This window comes from Parus major, chromosome 4 (genome assembly GCF_001522545.3).
Source record: "Parus major isolate Abel chromosome 4, Parus_major1.1, whole genome shotgun sequence".
Lineage (NCBI taxonomy): Eukaryota > Metazoa > Chordata > Aves > Passeriformes > Paridae > Parus > Parus major.
Genome location: NC_031771.1, coordinates 20,943,964 through 20,964,514, shown reverse-complemented (window position 1 = coordinate 20,964,514; position 20,551 = coordinate 20,943,964). Strand labels below are relative to the sequence as shown.

General features: G+C 40.0%; 1 protein-coding gene across 1 annotated transcript; it reads left to right on the top strand.

Annotated features, from left to right (window-relative positions):
- Positions 1–22: 22 nt before the first annotated feature.
- Positions 23–19,881, top strand: SLC9B2 (solute carrier family 9 member B2). The gene is made up of 12 exons (XM_015625127.2): positions 23–850; positions 3,398–3,497; positions 4,674–4,857; positions 6,182–6,352; positions 9,031–9,173; positions 10,900–11,027; positions 11,917–12,092; positions 12,629–12,735; positions 13,876–14,025; positions 16,391–16,499; positions 16,660–16,796; positions 17,758–19,881. Exons 2-12 carry the CDS (start codon positions 3,408–3,410, stop codon positions 17,983–17,985), a joined length of 1,623 nt encoding a protein of 540 aa, XP_015480613.1. The 5' UTR covers positions 23–850; positions 3,398–3,407; the 3' UTR covers positions 17,986–19,881.
- The last annotated feature ends 670 nt before the right edge of the window (positions 19,882–20,551 follow it).

The window sequence follows — 20,551 nt, the reverse complement described above, 5'->3', positions numbered from 1 at the left end:
TGATCAAAAAATTCTTTACTTCTCTCTTGGATCTGTAGTCAGTGTGATGGTATCAGGAACAAAGTAGCAACATGTGGTATTTGACTCTGCTTTCACATGCACTCAGCGCAGCTTGCAAATTCAGGGTTGAGAAAGGGAAGGTCTGTCTCATTACCTCATGTGCACTTACAAATGAGGTGGATGAACTTGCTTTATCTTTAAGAAGTCGAAATGCCGGGAAGGGAACAACATGAATATGCGAGTTGTGTTTGTTGGGGGTGGTTTTGGAGATTGGTTGGTTGTGGTTTTTTTCAATTTTCCTCCTCGCTCCAGTGCATTTTGCCTGTGTGCACTCAGAGCAGAATCAGCAACATCTCCTCACCCTTTCCAACTCCTCCAGCGCTGTAGCCTGGGTTAAAGGACCGCGTGTAGCTTCCCCGTGCATCTTCCCACAGCCATGGGAAAAGCAGCACTGAAAACCTTCCCGTGGGTACCGGATGCAGCGAATGCCGTGGGGGCCTGGCTATAAAAGACACAAAAATCTTCCTCCTGGGTGTCCTGATGGGTATGCAGAGCCTTGGATGGGCTCAGGTCTGGTCCATCGCTCCCACCGGCCTGACAGCTCGGACCACGGCGCGGTTCCTGCCGCCTTTCCCGCGGTGTCCATTCAGCAGAGGCATGCGGGAAGCCCCTTGGAGCATCCCCAGCCGCAGCTGCGGGCCTGTGGAAGCCGTGGAGCTGTGGAGGAGGCCCTGTTGGGCCGGCAGCGGCGGCGGGGGGAGGAGCCGGAGCCGTTCCCGCGCTGTCCCCTCACGGAGCCGGCGGGAGGCTGAGGGCAGCGGGGCCCCGCTCCGCGCCCGCCCTGCCCCAGGTGAGTTTTCCGCCGCTCTCGTCGCGCTGCATCCCCATCCCCTGCAGCAGGAGGGGTGACGGGGGTGGGAACTGAGAGCAGGCTTGGCAGGCAGGAGGCTGCTCCCGAGTTTACTTGGCGCCTTTTTGTGGATAATGATGGTTTGGGTGTTTTAATCGTTATTTATTCAGAGCGCCAGTTGCTCTGGTGGTGTTTGTGGTATTTCGTTTGCGTGGCTGTCTGTACCTTGTGAGAGCAGAGCAGGGTGCTGAGAGTCACCGAGGCAGCAGCAGAGCTCATGCCATCGGCATGCACGCAGTGTCCCTGTCAGCCAGCTCTCCCTCGCTACCCTTTCAAAAACAGCTGAAATGAGAGGATCTAACACAAACCTTGCTGCTTTCGAAACGAGAAAAATGTATTTTAAAGGGAGGTACTAAAATGTGTCTGTTACTTGTGCCCTCAATGATTTCTCAATCACTGATTTTTGTTGGCATAGAAGGTGAAATTGAAAAATCAAAATAACACTTCCCCCCACTCCCCCCCATAAAAAAAATCCCCCAAACCTTTGAACTTCTGACAGACCCATGCTGATGTAGGTACACTAACTACTCACTTTGGTCCTGTTGATCCAAAGGACCGTTCTTGAAAGCAGGTTCTTGATCCTGCCAACAGGGTGAAGATCTGCTGCAGAACAGATAAGGACAGCACTATTAGATTCCTCATTCACTCCTGAAACCATTCCTGTTAAACAGAACATTCAATATCCCTGCTTAGTGAATCTTTCCTGTCCCACATGCTGCTGTGAACAGCACTTTCGGGAGCTGAAGCTGTGGCAACGTGGACTTGCCTTTCTCAGAAGTATTCATGTATTTTGTGTCAACAGCTACGTGACTGATCTGGGATGTTGCCCCTGCAAAGCCGGATGCAGAACAATATCCTTCTATCCTTTGCTTGCACACAAACCAAGTGCAAAATTAAATACATAAATCCACCCTGGGAAAGTGGTCAGTGAAAGGAAGAGGGAGGCCCTGGTAGGTTGCTGATACTTTCTATTCTAGTTAGGAGGACTGGCATTTGTGTATTCCCCGCCCTGATGAAAGGATAAAAAAAACCCCAAAAGTATCACTGATGTCATTTAAAAAACCCTAAAAACATAACTATTTGGTTCCACAAGTACTAATTAAAAATACTGATAAGTACTAAAAATTGAGTAAACACTTTACCTTTAAAAAGGAAAGGGAAAAAAGCAAAACTATTAATGTAGAACACACTGAAAGTGTTTGCATATGGCTCTGCATTCTTCTTTAATGCTTTGGTCGTGCCTCAGACCAGTTTCATATCAGAACAGCTCAAACAAAACGTCATAGGTATTAGAATGGCCCTTCTCTTTATGGTATCAGCCATTCCCAAATATCAAATATTTCATTTTAAACTTGAGGCTTGATAATTGTGAGAATTAGCTTTGACTTATTTCCAGACATCTAGCAAGGAAGGAATTTCTTGGCTCAGAGGTTCTGGCTTAACTTCACTGGTGTTTTATATAGCTAGAGCAATGTAAAAGGCTTGAAAGACTTGAAATTTAGCTGAGGGAGAATATATACCAACCTTTGCTGTAAGAGAGAACACTATCAAGCCTTGTTTCCAGATATTTGCCTGCCCCCCTTGATAGCTCACACTTGTGAAACTGCAGTAAATATGTGCACCAAAAAATATCTGACATACAAAGCAGTGCACTGCCATATCTCTTGTTAGAATCTGTGGGACAAAAAGTGGACCAGTTAGAGTGAGGAAAGACAACGATAATTATCCACAAATTACTTGGATCTTATTTCCCGCTCAAAGAACTATCTCTGTGGGATATAATCAGTAAAATAGACCCATGTTTAATCAGGCTGCAAGCTGTGAAAAGTCGTGATCTTCATTCAAACAGGCATCTTCACTTTCTTAGATACTCAATGTGTTTGTAACTAGTAGCATCTAGCAGACACACATTCTTAAAATTCCTCTGAAAATCAATGTGGATCAGTCAGGATTAAGTTAGGGAAAGTGTCCCCTCCTGAAGCTTTAGAAAGTCAGAGTTTTAGAAACTATAGTTGTTCTAACTTTATTGGATGTTCACTTGCACTGACATGTACACAGGGCCTGTGACACTTTCAGAACCAATGGTCCTGCTAACTGGTGCTGACAGCAATAAATCTTTATTATGTGCTGAAAGGAGGCACAAATAGATAAAGATGTACTACAGCCATACTTTTCAGAAGGAGTGAAGAGGTTAGCACAGATAATTGTGATTCTAAAACTCATATATATATATAGTTGGGGGTTTTTTTTGTGCTTGAATTGTGCTTATGATTTCTAAGCTTAATACTGTTTTTTGGTTAGTTTCTGTCTCTTGTTCTTAGGTACAACATACAGAGGGACACAAAAACCATTAAACCTGAAATTGGGCTGAGAGGATTTTTCCACCTGATCTGTGAGGAAGAAGCAACATCACTGAGAAGTCATCCATTTGGAAAACAGTGATTATTTTCTTCTGTTTAACTTTTCCATCTCTATTTCTTTCTTTAGGTTTGCAACAATGGTAGAGGAAGATGTAAATCACTGTGAAGATTCTGAACCATCAGTATGTGGGAGAAATGGCATGATTCCTATGCATGAGCAAAGTGAGGTAATTAACTATGATCTCAAAGTATTGTTCCAGTCAGAGAGAACCCTCCTTCTCCTATTTTCCTCTTTTAAGAATAAAATTCTTAATGTAAAAGGCACTTAAAGTAAGCATACAGCATTGAGTGTATCTCATATAGATGTTTATATGGCACATCTTTATGCACATGGTGATCATGGAATCATGGGGTAAGCAAGTAACTCCATGCTGAAAGCTCATGAGATTTGTGTTCCAGTCATGACTCTGAGTAAGGAATATATATATATATATGTAGAGAGAGAGGGAAGAGACAGAAAAATAATCAGAAATGTGGAACTGTTGCTGGAGAAGGGCCAAACCACATTATAAGCAGAATTCCATGTCTACAGTATGACAATAAGCTGACATGAATAATCATACAGGAAGGCAGATGATTAACTTGTCAAAAATAATGCTAAAATTAAGTGAGACATATCCAAAAATGGTCAAAAAGTGCTTTGGTTATGAATATGGATAAGTTGATGTACCAGTATAAGAGACCAGCTTCAAGGAATGTCAAGGGAGTAACTCCCAGGGTAGTATTTCTCCATCTCTACTTTGACTTACCAGCTTGAGCCTTCCAGCAATGGATCATGTGAGTAAAGCTTGTGCTGGACAGCTGTGCTGTTTCTTTCATCCTTGTTCAGTTATTTTGGTTCAAGGCTTTGCAACAGAAGTTATTTAGGAGTTAAATTAAAAGCACGATCTCACTGGAACGATGCTAATCATTGACTGTATTGTGAAATCCAATCTAGAAGCAGGACCTTATCAAATTGTAGAAAATATTAATAAATGTTTAGTTTTGTACACAAGACAAGCTGAGCCTGGCTTTTTATTATTGTTTCTTCATCAAATATGCAAATATTGTTACTGCACAGGTGTTATATCTATTGAGACAGGAGCCCTCTCAGTTGCAGATAAAAAGGCAAATGTCCTGCAATATCTCACATGCAGTTTTTTGTGCCATGCAAGAAACAAACACAGGGCCAAAAATGCCAAAAATATGTCAAAGCTGAACACTCTTGTAGTGGTTGTTTATATAACGTAATTGTCTGCAGCCAGTGTGGATCCAGTGACTCAGCTGACTTCACACCTGAAGTTGCACAGTACTTCAGGTAGATATAGCGCCACTTCTGAGGGAGTCTTCATGTTTGCATTCAGCAGGGACCAACAGCAGATGCCAAAGGTACTGATGGGAATGTACAAACAGAAGAAACTGCTCTCTTGAACCATTGCACTCAGCAACCTCCAGAACCAACAGCGGGGTCTTCAATACCTGCAAGAACATGGAGGCAAATATTTGCTTGTCCTCCTCGGGGTTTAATGGCCCAAGCAGTGACAAATGGTAGGTAAGACAGAGTTTAATTAAAATGAGAAATGGCAACTGAAGTACTTGTTTGTCTGAATGGGATGATATCTGTCCACTGTCCTTGAAAATAATGAATGGAAATAGCTTTGTTTTACTTATCACACCATTGTTTGAATGTTTTAGCCAGAGTTAAAAAAAGAAGAAACAAAGGTTTGAATGTACAGTTTTTGTTTCTCCAGTCTCATGTGTTTACTATGATAGGTGTGTTTTTGCACTGCAAACTATTTTTATCAGAAGAAAGACTTCCTAATTTTTGTCTTGATAGTTTGTCCTTAATACCAGAGGCATGCAAAGGCAAGAGTCCTCACTGCAAGGCAAACTGATGTATTTTGTTTAGAATTTGTCCTAAACTGAAAACTCCCAAAAGAGATGCCTGGCTAGCCAATTATTTAAGATTTTTCCTAACAAAAGACATTCCATGTGTCTTTGACTGCTTCCACAGCCACTTGGAATTCTTAGGCTTTTATGTCTGGAAATCTACTGGTCTTACTTTGCCACCTGACACCCTCAAGTAAGATTAAGAAAAATTCCCATCTGAAAATGCAGGACATTTATTCAACACATTTTTTCATCGCCTTTGGTCTTCTGTTTTATATGTATGCATGCCTGCTCTTGTTGGACAACTGTCAGAACAGATTTGTGAACCTTGGAACAGCTTATTGTTTTCACATATTTTATAATATTTTCACGCACTGTTCTCATAATATTTTTCAGGATTTTTTTCTCCTCTGTATTATCCTGCTTTGATTGCTGTATCAAGGGAAGTATTTGTACTCCAGATGTCCAGAGACATGACTCTCCTCAGAATTTTTTTCCCAGGGATAACAATGTATTGCACAAACACATTCAGCCAAAAAATTATGCTTAAATTCTTTTAAAAATTAGACTGGAGCTGCAGTCATCAGCTTGAAGATATGCCAGGCTGTTCAGCAGTAAATTTTACTCTGATTCTGAAGTAGCTGAAGAAATGCAAGATAAGTTAGTGAAAGTCTTTGCTTTAAGTTTGGAACTGTGAAGTGCTTTTCACAGCAGACCAAGGCTCAGTAAATTAATTTTGATATTTAATGATATTCCTGTTACCAATTTTAAAGTATTTTATCATCTATAAAATCAGAACATCAGTTTAGGGACCATCAAAGATTAACTGCATTGTTATGATTAAACTAATTTTTAAGGTAAGTAATTTAATTTCTAAAAGTCATGGTAAACTTTTTTCTTTAATAGCAAAACAAAGGTGATCTAGCAGCAAAGTTGTTTCTGAGAGATGATTAAATATTAATTATTTTTTGTTTCATTCCAGTTGCATTTGTGGTCCTGGTTTGGGCTGTGGTTTGGTCCATAACTGGGGCTGAGTGTCTCCCAGGTGGAAATCTCTTTGGAATTCTGTTTCTTTATTTCTTTGCTGTCATCGGAGGCAAAATTTTTGGATTCATTAAAATACGAACACTACCCCCTCTCCCTGCTCTTCTGGGTAAGATATCCTTCCTTCTTTTCTTCCTGCATATTTTGGTGTTTAAACCATCAAGTAGTATCTGGATGGTAGACATGTTTGGATTGGGAACAAATAAACCATGTCACATTCAACATTTGTAGCTTTTCCAAATTACTTTTTCTGGTCCTCTCTGAAAAGGTGCAAAATTCCCCAGACTGGCTCAGATGAAGTTTATTAAGGCTCTCTTCTTAATTCTTTGTGGGTCAGAGAACTGTATGCCTACAGACTCAAAGTTAATTTTCCTTCAGACCTTTCTGTCACAGTTACTTAAAATTTGGCTTTAATAATACCAAATAGGAATCTTAATCCAGACATCATTTTACAGGAGAATACTAATCTCTTTGTAAAATTATTGCTGAGCTATTTCTCCAAAGAAAACATTACAGCAACTCCCTACTCCTGGTAGTCCAAAGGATTTCTTTCTTCTCCTTCCTTTATCTCAAGATAATTGAAACCTTAGAAAATAAATTCACAACAAGGAATAATTCTTCTGGAGACAGTTATTCTGATTCAATCATAACATTTTTTTTCACATCAACATCCTATTTTATTTTACATAGAAATGCAAAATAGAAATGGGAGATGAAAATAATGTTAATTCTGACATCTTTAAAATCTTTCCAGGTTTCTTTCCTAGAGGAGGTTTTATGCTTGTTTAGATGAGTACAGTATTTTGAAGTGCTGTGATGTCAGTGGAGCTGGAAATGAAGCTCCAGGTTCTTCTCACCAGCTGTATCTTGTCCCCTTGCTGTGTTTAGTGCATAAATGGGTAAAGCTGTTGACAGACAGTAAAACTCCCCAGCAGAGTGGGCCTGCAGTGCCCAGCTGTGATCCTGTAGCCTGCACAGCTGCTGTTGTGCCTCACGCAGGAGCTCCACACACGGCTCTGTTGAGCTGCTTGATTTCACCAGAGAAAAGGAATTCAAATGAGAGGGAGGGAGGTTTTGCATATGTCATGCATGCCTGCAATATGAACACGGAATGCCACATGCAGGGAGTCTGTCCTTTGTAAGTAAACACCCCTCTTAAACAAATAAAAGTATTTCTGACCATTTGGATTCTGCTTGTTTGGGAGTTTTTTAATTACATCTATGTCTAAAAGTTATGAGTTGAGCATGAAACTGCTTGTCAGACAAGTAATACTGGACAACAGAAACTAAAGCATGACAGCACATGTCTCTTGAGTTGTTTAGGACAGAGTTCATTGTTCTGATCCCCAGTCTTTGAGGAAAATTGGAGAAATCTATGACTCAGAAAACAAGATAGACAATGTCTGTGAATGTTCTACTTTTACATTAAAAATACAAACCTTTTGCTCTTACATGCCTATAACCCACTTTGGCTAGGTCCAGTAGAGTGTAAGGTGGCCAGCTGAGCACTTAAGCACCTTACTGTGAGCCTCTATCACAGGAAAAAAAAGAGTGAAATTGGTACTGAAACAACCACATTATATATTTTAGGTGCATGTTGCAGAGAGGTTTCTGCAGCAGGAACCATGGTGCAAAACAGTGAAGACATCCTTTGAGCTGGACATTTTTACTTTGTTAAGTAGATTTCTAGATCAGGGTAGCTCCAGTAACTTGGACCACATGCAAACATTGCAAAGAGCATGTGATCACGGTGCCAGCCTGATATAATTGTCATGAGGTACCATAGATTTATTATGACACCGTTTTTTTTCTGAGAGGTGGTGGAAAGAATGATTAATGATAAAAGTTTAGTGTCCTGGGGCAAATCAAGTTCACAGTCAAGGCTCACACCGAGCTGGGACCAACCTGAGCAGAGTGATTTGTTTGCTTTTGCCTTTTTTTTCTTTTCCTTTTTCTAAACATGACTAATATAAAATTATGCCACAAAAATGTATCTTTGAGTCATCAGGACTCACAATGAATCCTCTGTAGATCCATATTTAAAGTGAACTTTTTCTGTACTTTTCCATATCCGTCCAGAGCTATGGCTTCAATAGCTTTGCAGGAAGTCTCTGATTGGACAGTTTTATTAATATTTGTAAAACGTTGTATCTTGCAAGTAGCTCAATCAGAGGATAAGACTAAGTTTCTGATTTCCCTTCCCTTTTTAGTCCACTCTTTGTGTAAGTCTCATTGCCAGAGCACTTTAAAATGTTTAAGTTAGTCCATGATGAGCTGGTTTAGATTATATTTCCTAATGAATGCAGCATTATGGTTCCTGTGATACCTGCATTTCTTATACCTAAGAGGATTTTTAACAAATCTCAACTTCTGAGATAAATACACAATATTAGATGATCTTCCTGTTTTTGTATTAAAACAAGCTAACAAGGAAAAAATCTTTAAGGAAGCAGAGGTGTCTTTGACTATGGTATGACCTGCACCTGATAAACAAAGCCAAATTCTTTTGACTCAGACTAAAGCTGTGTATCAGCATCCCGCTGATTTATTCATTGGTGACCTGTTGTGTTCTTAGGCCACTTTCACTTCTTTGAATGCATTTATTTCTTCTCATGCCTCAGTCCCATTGTTAAAACATGTCTCAGAATTCAGAATACAAATTGTTTCTTTTTCTCTCATGAAAACATGATATAGTGTCTATTTTTAAGAGTGCTATGCAAGCTATGCAAGTTTTTCTTGTGCAATAAATAAAATAATTTTACAGGAGCTTATTTGTTTTGACTTAAGGGATGCTACTTGCTGGTTTCCTAATCCGAAATACCCCATTCATCAGTGACTTTGTCCAGATAAATCTACGCTGGTCTGCAGCACTGAGGAATATTGCTCTTTCCATTATCTTGACCCGAGCAGGACTTGGCCTGGATCCAAAGGTATGGCACCAGCCATTTGTGTGTGACAGTCTATACAGCAGCAACCAAAAAAATTTGAATAATTGGTTCCATTAAAAATACTGAACTGCTTTGTCTTGGAGCATCTGCAAATTAGATCATTATAGAAATTACATAGTTTCTGCTGTATAATTATATGTATGTTAATATTGGCAGTTGGATCTGTACAGTAGGCAAGCAATTGAAAAAAAAACTGAAGAAAACTGATTTTATGAATATTTTCATTTCCTGAGTTTTGTGAGTGGAACAAATTGAGGATGTGTGCACTGTCATGGTCTGTCAGGAAGAGTCTGCACTCCCTGACCAACTCCCTATTAGTTTATACTGGGATCCCCAGTCCTTGAAAGAGAATGTTTTTCTATGGGCAGAAATCCAAAAAACCTAACCAACCAAAAAAGTCTAAACCCTGTGTGACTGTTTTACTTTTTTTTTAATCATAGCCATTTTAATGCAAATATGTTAATTGCAAAGATGAATCCTGCTGCACTATTGAAACAATGATTCTCATCACAATGAAGCCCATAACAGTCCTGTGAACAAAAAATAGCCTCTGCACCCTAAGAAACATGATATTTCATAAATTATTGAAGGCAAGGTTTTGCTTATTCAAATGAGCTGGCTGAAGTAAAGCTGTTCCATATTGACCCCTACTTGTTGAAGGAACCACACAGAGTTTTATATAAACTTAAGTAAAGTATGGGAAATTTAGAACATCCAAACTAATTTTTCTTAAACAAGAAAAACTAGAGAATTGCCAGTGCTACAGTTATTTAGGAAAAGAAAGGTTTTGTCAATATTAAAAAATATCTTTTCCTTTGTTATAATAATCTTATTTTCCAAGACATTGAGGTCTGTATGAGCTTGTGTGTTATTAGACACAGCTTAGATGTCCAGTTCTGTGAGACTGCATTTCTTTCTATTTCATGACAACTTTTTTTTTGCTGAGGGAACTTCCTTTTTGACTCATTTTTCTTCTGTGGCCACAAAACTGTCATTTGGACTCTGTGTGTGGCAGTGCTTTGATGCAGTTAAAATTGTTACTCATGTGATTGAAACAGAAAAAGAAGACAAAGAAGTCAGTTTCTCAACCCTGATTATCTGGGATAAACTGGACTGGAAAAAGTGGAATTCACTGATGATTTTTTTGTTTGTTTTGGTTTGGTTTTTTTAAATTCCATGTCAAAATTAGGAACCCGTCCTAGCAGACTCATGTTTGTGACTAACTATTAAAGACAGCCATTACAAGCAAATATGCCAGTTTAGAAATTTTCTTTAAAGTTGCTGAGCTAAAAGGAGCTTAATCTCTGAATATCAAGTGAGAGACAGCTGAAAGATGCTTGACTCCTTGTGCCAAGTCGATGTAGTTCTACAACTTTTCATGATTTGTTCATAGATTTTGGGACAATTTTTGGCAGTGCTCATGCAGCTTCTGGGATTATAGTAAAATCTTTTGTGGATGGAGCAAATTACAAGAAGCCAAACAGAATTTTCTGCTACTCCTTCCTGTAAAATTCATGAACCTTGTCAAACCTAGATTTAGGGTTTATATCCAAATCCGGTTGAGCTTGGGCCTATCTCTAGTTTCGGCCATGTCATGTCCTGTAGGGCAACTCAGACAGGATTCTTTAACAAGACATATCAGATTGTAAATGCTTTTCCTTTCTGTAAAGCCAAGGGTACTGACACTATTGTGCCTGTATGATTGCAGGCTCTTAAGAAGCTCAAAGCTGTTTGTTTACGGCTCGCTTTCGGACCGTGCCTCTCAGAAACAGGCACAGCTGCTGTCCTTGCCTACTTGCTCCTGCATTTGCCATGGCAATGGGGATTTATATTAGGGTAATGTACTTTCCTTTTCTCCTGTATGATAAAAGTGCCGCTTTTCAGGCCACAGCTAAATTATCCAAGTGTTGTTAGTTCTCTGTGCCAAGCAGAGACCTCAGTTCAATGCCATTTGGGAAGCTGTGCTTAGCCCCTGTGGTCTTTTGCTTACCATTTATGTCTGTCTCTGTGGCTAATTTAACGGTCTTATTTTCAGGCTACAGACTACTTGCATCATTACTCTTCTGTGTTTGTGACCCGAGTACTTGAAGAAGGAAGGATAGTGCAATTCCTGAGTCTTGAACCACAACAGATGGGGATTTTTAGGGACAGAAAATTATACCACAGTTTGGAAAATTTTCATACTGGAATTCATAACTTCTGCACATAGGACAACCTTCCTGTCACAAGTCAAGGATAAGAATATGGCATGGTATAGTCTAGGGTAACAACCTTGAAGAGAAGACATTTTTCATCTAGTCCTATCTAAATTGGTAGACTTGGGCCAGACACATATACTAGAATAAGGTGGATGAATTTCTTCTGTGACACACACTGAATTTTATGAGAATAAACTGGGATTCTGAGTCATAAGCACATCTAGACCAGGTTTCCAAATGAGAGTGTCAGGGCATCTATCAGGGAGTGTAACTGGCCTGCAGCGGAGACTCCAGTTTTAGTCTGTGGAGCCCTTTACTTTCAATGTTACTGAGTTGTGCAGAGAGTAAGAGCTGGTTGTGGATCTGCATAGAAATATCCTACTTGTAATTAGAGGGGAAGGGTTAGGAAAATACTTTACATAAAGGTCTACTTATTTATACTTCAAAAAAATTAAGGTCAGAACATTTTGAAGTTTTTTTTTACTTCAGTGCTTTCTTTTTCAGATGCTGAACCTATGTGTTTTCAGTTTTGTTGTAGGTGCAGTCTCCCCTGCTGTGGTGGTTCCATCCATGCTGATTTTACAAGCTGGGGGATATGGGGTGGAGAAGGGTGTCCCAACTTTGCTAATGGCAGCTGGCAGCATCGATGACATTCTGGCTATCACAGGCTTCAACACTTGCCTTGGGATGGCTTTCTCCTCCGGTATGCTGGTTAATCTGTGCATGATGAAATGCAGAACAGTGATATTTTGGAGAATGTGTGCTCTGTTATGGCTGACTGGTTTGTAACTTAATGGCATCTCGTTATAAAATTCATGTATAACCTTAAATAGTGAGATGGAAATTACCCATATTTAGAAGTTATTGTAACATTGTCAGCTCAGAGTTGTGGGTCACAATAACTTTGAGAGAACATTTTTTTCCTTGACTGCTCCTTTAGGAGCCAAGTCTGGCCCCTGCATATGCCCAGCATAATGCTTTGAAAATTCAGTGGGTTTGGCAGTGTTCTTACAGTGGCTCTTTCTCTGACTTCTCTTGCACACCTTCTTGGCAGGAGCTTTCAGAGAAAGGAAGTTGCACCATCCAGTTCCTTCAGGCTGATAGGTTCCCTCCTGAACTCCTCTGCCCCAAGTAATTCTAAGCAGACACTGTCCTGGAATTACTCTCATAGGTCTGGAGCATGGTTTGAGTGAAGGTCTGTCTATGACTTAGTGAACATGTTTTTCTTTTGCAAAATAGGTTCTACTCTGTACAATGTGCTCCGTGGAGTGCTGGAGGTCGCTGTTGGCATAGCAGCTGGGGGAATTCTGGGAATGTTTATTCGATACTTCCCAAGCCATGACCAGGTAAAAACCTAGTTAAAAAAAAAAAAAATCATAAAGTGATTCTTCAGTAAAGGATTATTTTCTTTAGTTATTAATTTCCAAGCCTTCTGAAGCTGGTTTTAGGGAAAGCTTTTTACAGTGATAGAAGCTTCCAGATGGCAAAACCTATCAAGTGAAGATGTGTTTTAAAGGTGTTTACTGATCTACTGCACCAATAATAATGTATGATCTCATAGTCCTTCCTGATGGAAATTTGGAATCCAGCTCACTATCCTGCTCTCATTGAAGGTAGTAGAAATGGAGGAAGGGTCTGATACCCATTCAGACAGTAAAATAATAATTTATTAGATTGATGCAGGACACATTTTCTTCTTCAAGATGTATCCAGTAGGCCTAAGATTAAAAATTAATAAAGTAGATGTATGACAGGTTTTAAGTGATTGATCATATCATTAGTATTAATTATAATGTGTTACTTTCCATAAAAATTGCATTTATAGAAAGTGGTAGATGAATTTTCGAGGGGTAGTTAAATGAATAGAAAATTGTGGAAGAATGTAGATATGCTCTGGACTATCAGTATTCAGAGCATCTATTGCCCTCAGTGGCATCAAATTTTCTTATTAAATAATGTAAGAAGTGTGATACAAGAGCTAAACAGTTAGAAATGAGGAACAATGGCTGATAACTGTCTGCTATGAGACTGAATGAAATAAAACTAGATTATTCCTGGAAAATGTTTGACTTGTCCATAAAAACATCTGGTGGCAGATTTTACCTTTCCTTGGATAAACTGTTGTAATACTTGACTACACAAGTAGAAAATCCTACTATCTGCTATCGCAGAGTTGAGGCAGAGCTGCTAGAACCGAGCATCATGTTCCTTCTGATAAAAATAGCTTAGTGGCAATAAGAATTTGGATGGCCAGAGGAAAAAAAAATTACGTTTTCAAAAATTGTATTCTTAGGAATTACTGTCTAAAAAAAAATCCTCAATCCAACTGAGCAGTTTAAATCTCACTTGAAAGCTTTGATTTCTTCAAAATTATTAATATTTCATTTTTTTTTCAAGTTCTTATTTTCAAAATTAACAGGAGTAACTTTTTCTCCCCATTTCTGAAAGAAATTCACTTTTATGTTTGTCTCTTTCCTTGGCTGCAGGCGTCTTTGGCATGGAAGAGATCATATTTTGTACTTGGACTGTCCATGTTTGCTGTTTTTGGCAGCATCCACTTTGGCTTCCCTGGATCAGGAGGGCTCTGCACATTAGTCTTAGCTTTTGTTGCAGGTGTGGGATGGTCTGATGAAAAGGTGAATATTTACTTAAGAAGCACACCATATCCAAAGTCTGATGAATGTACAGCCCTGGAGGAGCTTGAATTTCTGTCAGGAGTGGTAGTGGTATATTTGTGAAGTGTTAGAGGGTGTACAGATTTAAAAAACAAACAAACAAGCAAACAAAACAAAAAAAAAAACAAAAACCACCAAACAAATCAGCATATTCTACATTTGTTTTGGAAGTCTTTAGCATTTCCCATTCCAGAAAGTTACCATCTATGTCAGTGTATACAGACTGAGAAATGCTCAGCATTTCTTAGACATCTTAAGCCGCATGAAGGAGACTTAGTTGTGAAGGCACTTGACAGTAGCAATCCAAATCTTTAATTCACAGCTCTGTGAGTGTCTGTGCACAGTCACTTTATGGTAAAATTTACCAATGGATGTCCAAGATCCTGTTGTGGACATGGCCTGAATATCCTGAGGGTTTGTTTGCTGTGATTTGGAGAGGGTGAAATGAAAAGCAGTGATTAACTATCCTCTCTCATCTTTCCCAAACCCCAGCCAGTGTAATTTGGATAACTTAGAGAGCAGGGTGCACACAATAAATGATGATGTAAGACCATACAAAAATCATACAAAGGACTACTTTTTAGTCACTTTCTCTGAGGTACTAGCCTACTTCATTTTACTGCTGCTGCCCCACTGTCTTTCTGTACCTTGCTATGTCTGACAGCCTCTTTTTCTTGATACCATCTACATTTAATATTTTGAGGGCATCTTTCTCTCCACAGCTATACCTTTGTGACATTCAGTAGGAGCAGGGGAAGAAAAAGGAAAGGGGATTAGATATAGTAGAGTCCATGTTATTATCCCCATCTTAACCTTGACTTTACAAAGATCTCAAGGTTTGTTATAACAACGAAAAGAAACTAAGTTTGTCCAGTTTTAAAGGATGAAAAACTCTTCTTGGGACTTAACTGTTGAGGACATTACAACTGATCAGGCTCTCTACTGAAAAGCTTTTAAACCATTTCAGGAGGAAGAATAAATGCTGTCTATAAAGGCTTAGTTTAAATTCTTCTGATCTGTGAATGGAGCTTCATGACCTTAAGTATATTGATGTCAAATGCCTTAATTCTTTTTCCCCTCAGATAGAGATAGAGGTGTCTGTGTACTCAATATAATACCAAGGTTTTCCTGCTGAGCTTCTCAAAGGCCACTGCCTCCTACTGTCCATGGTGGAAGGCACTTGACAAACACTTGTCTATGGAGAACAATGAACGTTGAACCTATTCCTGGAACAGTCAAATGGGCAGTAAATAGGCTGAAATCTGTGGAGAGGGGATTTCTGGGGGCTTTTTGTTTGTTTGTTCTGGTTTGGTTTGTGGTTTTTTGGTTTTTTTTTAATTTATTTTGTCAGAACTGAAAAGGGTGAAATAACAAGGAGAAACAAGGCAAAAAATGTTAATGTATATATATATATATATCCACCTCATTTTCTTTAAGGTTACGGAAGTTTTTGTATTACTGTAACCTACCATTCCATTGACAGAAGAGCAAGAGGTGTTGCAGGATCAGTCCCAAAGAGAATACCGAGGATGAGACATGCCTAGGCCCTGGATTGGTTATTGACAGAGCACTGCACTTATATTTTCCACATTCTCCAGCCTGAAGGCTCATTTGCAATTGTAGAACCCACTTAATTAAAAGACAAGTGCTATTTGATATACTGTGTGTACCTTTTTATGTAAGTGGAAGATTCCTGTTTAACCTGGCAGCAGTTGTTGTAGGAAAATTGTGTAAAGTTCAAACATGAGGAGAAAAGATGGTTTTGCCTTTATACACTATATTGCAGTGGAAAGTTCAGCACTTGTGCCTGGTATGTGATTTCAGACTTGCTCAGACTGACTTTGCTCCTGCTGACATGGAGAGAGGTTTCTTACTGAGTGCAGCACTAACAGAGTTAGGTCATGACTGAAACTTGGGAGAGCCTGACTCTGCTCAGCTAAAAATGGAAGAACATGTTTAGACATGCAGTTCCCAAAGGCTCAGAAACTTCATGGCAAAGCTGTTGAAATTACATCTTTCTAAATACTGAAAAACAGCAATGCTTCATTTTCCTCCTCTTGTCTTCAAACTGCTCTGTTACTGTTCAAACTGCTTTTTAGTTCTCCTCTTAAGACATCAAACATTTACTTGCTAGGACAGCTAGACACAGTCTGACCTTCAAAAGTTGTACAACTGATTTTGAATGTTTTAGTATTAGGTCAATTAGGTCAAGAGGAGCAATTCTGGACAATCTTTATGAGACATTTTCACTTTGTCCTATGATTACTTCACTGTTGTGTCTCCTTGGCCATCTTCTTGTGAATTTACAGTTTTGTTTTTATTGCAGAGGGAAATAGAAAAAATTGTGGCAGTTGCATGGAATATCTTTCAACCTTTTCTTTTTGGTTTAATTGGAGCAGAAGTATCTGTTACATCTCTTAGGCCTGAAACTGTTGGTAAGATCATTCACAAATTATCCAGCTCTCACTACTGGTTTTGAAAGAATCTCTATAAAGAAATCTAAAACAAAGCAGACTGTGGCTGACCTCCCCAAAAAAATCAAAAAGCCAGAAGCACCAATGCAAAAAAGTACTGAGAAGTGTTTGTCTGTTGCAGGGCTCTGTGTTGCTATATTAGGCATTGCCCTAGTTGTGCGAATCATAGCAACGTTCCTGATGGTGTCTTTTGCTGGGTTTAATTTCAAGGAGAAGCTGTTTGTCTCACTGGCATGGATTCCCAAAGCCACTGTCCAGGTAAACAATCCAATATCACTTTCATTCCAGACTAAATCTATTTTCTTTAGCAAAGCTCCCTGTAACTAGAATAGCAGTAAGCAGGAAAAGGTTCAAGCTCAGTGACAGCTGAGTGTAGTATATTGACTGCTCCCACTCTAAAATACTCTTTAACTGCTTGGAAAGTGCATAGAGAACTTTGTGTGAAGGTGGTTTTCTTGCATCCTGGGTTTACTCTTAATAATGATAGTGAATTGTATACATACCACAGGAAATTTAACAATTTATGATCCATTGCTGATTGTTGAGCCTTCACATACAGATTCTGAGACGTTTTACTCCTGCATATGAAGTGTCTGCAAGGACAGTCACATCAGGACTCAGAATGGGTTTCAGTTTGTGATTATTTTGGTAAGGAGTAGCCTGAGAGCCATATTAATAGAGATGCCTCAGGCTGGATACATTCCTATTCCTTTATTTCAGTGATTGGCAAGTCATTTAGACTTTGCCTCAATAGCATGATTACTTTCAAACAAAAGTTAATAATCAAAACAGGCAAGCCTTATTACACGATCAGTGAATTAAATTTTCAGAAGCTGCTACTGGTTGACTATTGTCAGGATACATTCTCCAATTGTGGCATTTTAACAGCTGCAATATACAATATACTGGCCTATTTCATTAATCACATATTCTCCAGAAATGTAGATAAAATGGCAACTAAGTAATGTTCTTCACAGGAGGAAACCACACAGATAAACTCATTATCTTAGGAAATTCCAAGCGAAGTCAAAGCATAGTGAAAGTTGTTCTCATATGTGTAATATGTTTACTTTGCTATGTACAGCCTAGAAACAAATGGGTTGAATGTACTAAAAATGTCAAATTTATGTGAAATGTTTACTAATGATAAGTTTCCTTTTTTCCTCATTCAGTGCTAAAGATTACTTACTCAATCTCAGCAATGTTTTCTTCCCTGCAGGCTGCAATAGGTTCTCTTGCCCTGGATACAGCAAGACGACATCAAGATGAGCAACTGGAAAAGTATGGAATGGATGTACTGACAGTAGCTTTCTTGGCTATCTTGATCACTGCTCCAGTTGGAGCCCTGGTTATCGGCTTGGCAGGGCCCAGACTTTTGCAGAAGGCTCAGACAAATAGCAAGGAAGATGAGGAAGGTGCAGAGGTTGGAGAAGAGGCAGAGGCCTGAACCTTCATAAGACAGATAACTACAGTAGTCTGGTCCTTCAACCATGACACTTTTGTTGAGTAAAAATGGCATGTCTCTAATCTTGCTGGAGGAACTTAAAACTATCAGTTACCCCTGCTATTTTTAAAGCAGCCCTGGTGGAGTTCTATAAAATATTTTTATGTGATGATGTTGCCTTGAGATGAAATAGCTGAACATACAGTGAATAGGATGACCTGGCAGTGAGTCACTGAGAAGTTAGCAGTCAAGAGTTACTTGAAATGTGTGGGTGGTGAGGCCAGAGAAAGGATCACAATTGTTGAGGCATGGAGTGGAGTCATGAGGTAGAATATAAACAGAAAAAAATGGAGACTAGTGTGAGTAACTCCTTGATGGCTGAAACTGGGCTGTGAGATGACAAGTTCCACAACTCAAAGAAAGCAACTTCCAAGAAAGAGATTGCTGAGACATAGTGAATAAGTCCTGCTATGGCTTGGTGATTCCCTCTCCTTCCTCATTTGTGTTCTAAAACTTGCCTTTTCCTATTGCTGTTCTTCCTCACAGCTGAGGCACTCCTTTGTGTCTTCAAGGACTATCAGCTCTGGTCATAGCAAGGAACAGCAAGTGGTACTTACATGCTCAAAGAGAGACTTGGGGCCATCATAGACTGTGGTAATAAAGATGTTGGTGCTGGCAGAAAAAAGCACAGAGCCTGAAAATGAGATGAAGGTTGTGGGATGGCTATAAGGACTGGGGGAGGGTTGTATGGGATTGGGATGGCTGCTTCTTCACCTCAGCCTTCACACAACATGATGTCAAGGGAAAGATGTAACCCCTGCTGATCAAAACCCTGCTCTTGCCTTTTAGGTTTGGTACCACTTGACAGATATCAGCAAATCTATCTGCCTCTGCTACATTTTATACAAGTAACTAGCTCAGAGTAAGTTGTTGGTAACTCCATTCTGAGGCATGGGGTCAGTATGGCATCCCTCAGTAACTGGTTATTTTGTTATTTTTATCAGTTACTTTGTTATTTTTTGGAAAGGCTATAAGATTGTGCCTGTAACTGAGGCTGACAACACCCTCCTGGGATTTCCACACTACAGTTCACTGAACTCATTTTACAGGATACTGTGTAGAATATATTTGATAATGTCTAGATTTTGGCATTAGTAAGAACTAATGATTTCTATTTTAGCTTTTAAATTTTTAATATGCAAAACAAAAAATGTACAAAAATACTTTTAACTGCTTAAATACTTCTGATGTTGACACTGTACTATTTGTCATATGCCATACAGATGAGCTGTATACAGCTCAATATGCATGCCTTTGTATAAGCCTTACTCTCTAAGCAAAAAGAAAGCTTCCTGAGATATGCTTAAATTTCACAGCCTGCAGTTCCAGCACAATGATAAAAATACCAGGAAATTCTTTGGTAAATTTTCTCTTAACAGTTGTCAAGTACATTATATTTTTGTAACTTTGCACACTGCTGTTCTCTCTGCATCCTTGGGAATGTACCATCAGTTTGTCTCCTAACCTGAAAGGGAGAAGCTTTCACCTGCTGGGTTTGAAGCTGGAGCAGTGGTTAAGGGTGGTGTGCTTGGTTGTTATTGTGACATACCTGGACTTCTGTGCCTGTTCTGCCTACTTCACATGCACTCCTGGTGTCCCCCTGGCCCAGTATTTTTACTGACGATCTGGATGAGGGAATTGTCTACCCTCAGTAAATCCACAGGTGACACCAAGCTGGGTGGCAGTGTTGATCTGCTGGAGGGCACAAGTCTCTGCAGGGGATTTGGACAGGCTGGGTCAATGGGCTGAGACAATGGAATGAGGTTGAACAAGGCCATGTGCTGAGTCCTGCCCTTGGGTCACAGCAGCCCCAGGCAGTGCCACAGGCAGGGGACAGAGTGGCTGGGAAGCTGCGCAGTGGGAAGGGACCTGGGGTGCTGGTGACAGCAGCTGAACATGAGCCAGCAGTGCCCAGGGGGGCAAGGGAGTCCTGGCTTGGATCAGCAATGGTGTGGCCAGCAGGAGCAGGGCAGGGATTGTCCCCTGTACTCGGCACTGGTGAGGCCTCACCTTGAGAGCTGTGTCCAGTTCTGGGCCACTCACTACAAGAAAGGCATTGCAGTGCTGGAGTGTGTCCAGGGAAGGGCAACAGAGCTGGGGAATGGTCTGGAACACAAGTCCTGTGAGGAGCGGCTGAGGGAGCTGGGGGTGTTTAGCCTGGAGAAGAGGCAGCTGAGGGGTCACCTGGCTGCTCTACAAATCCTGACAGGAGCAGGTAGCCAGGTGGGGGTCAGCCTCTTCTCCCACACATCCAGTGACAGGATGAGGATAGTCTTAAGCTTTACCAGGCAAGGTTTAAGTTGGACATTAGGAAGAATTTCTTTACAGAAAGGGCTGTTAAACAGTGGAATGGACTGCCCAGGAAGGTGGTGGAGTCATCTTCCCTCGAGGTGTTTAAGCAAAGACTGGACATGGCACTGAGAGCCATGGTCTGGTTGACATGGTGGTCATAGGCTGGATTCAATAATATTAGAAGTCTTTTCCAACCTCATTGATTCTATGATTTTGT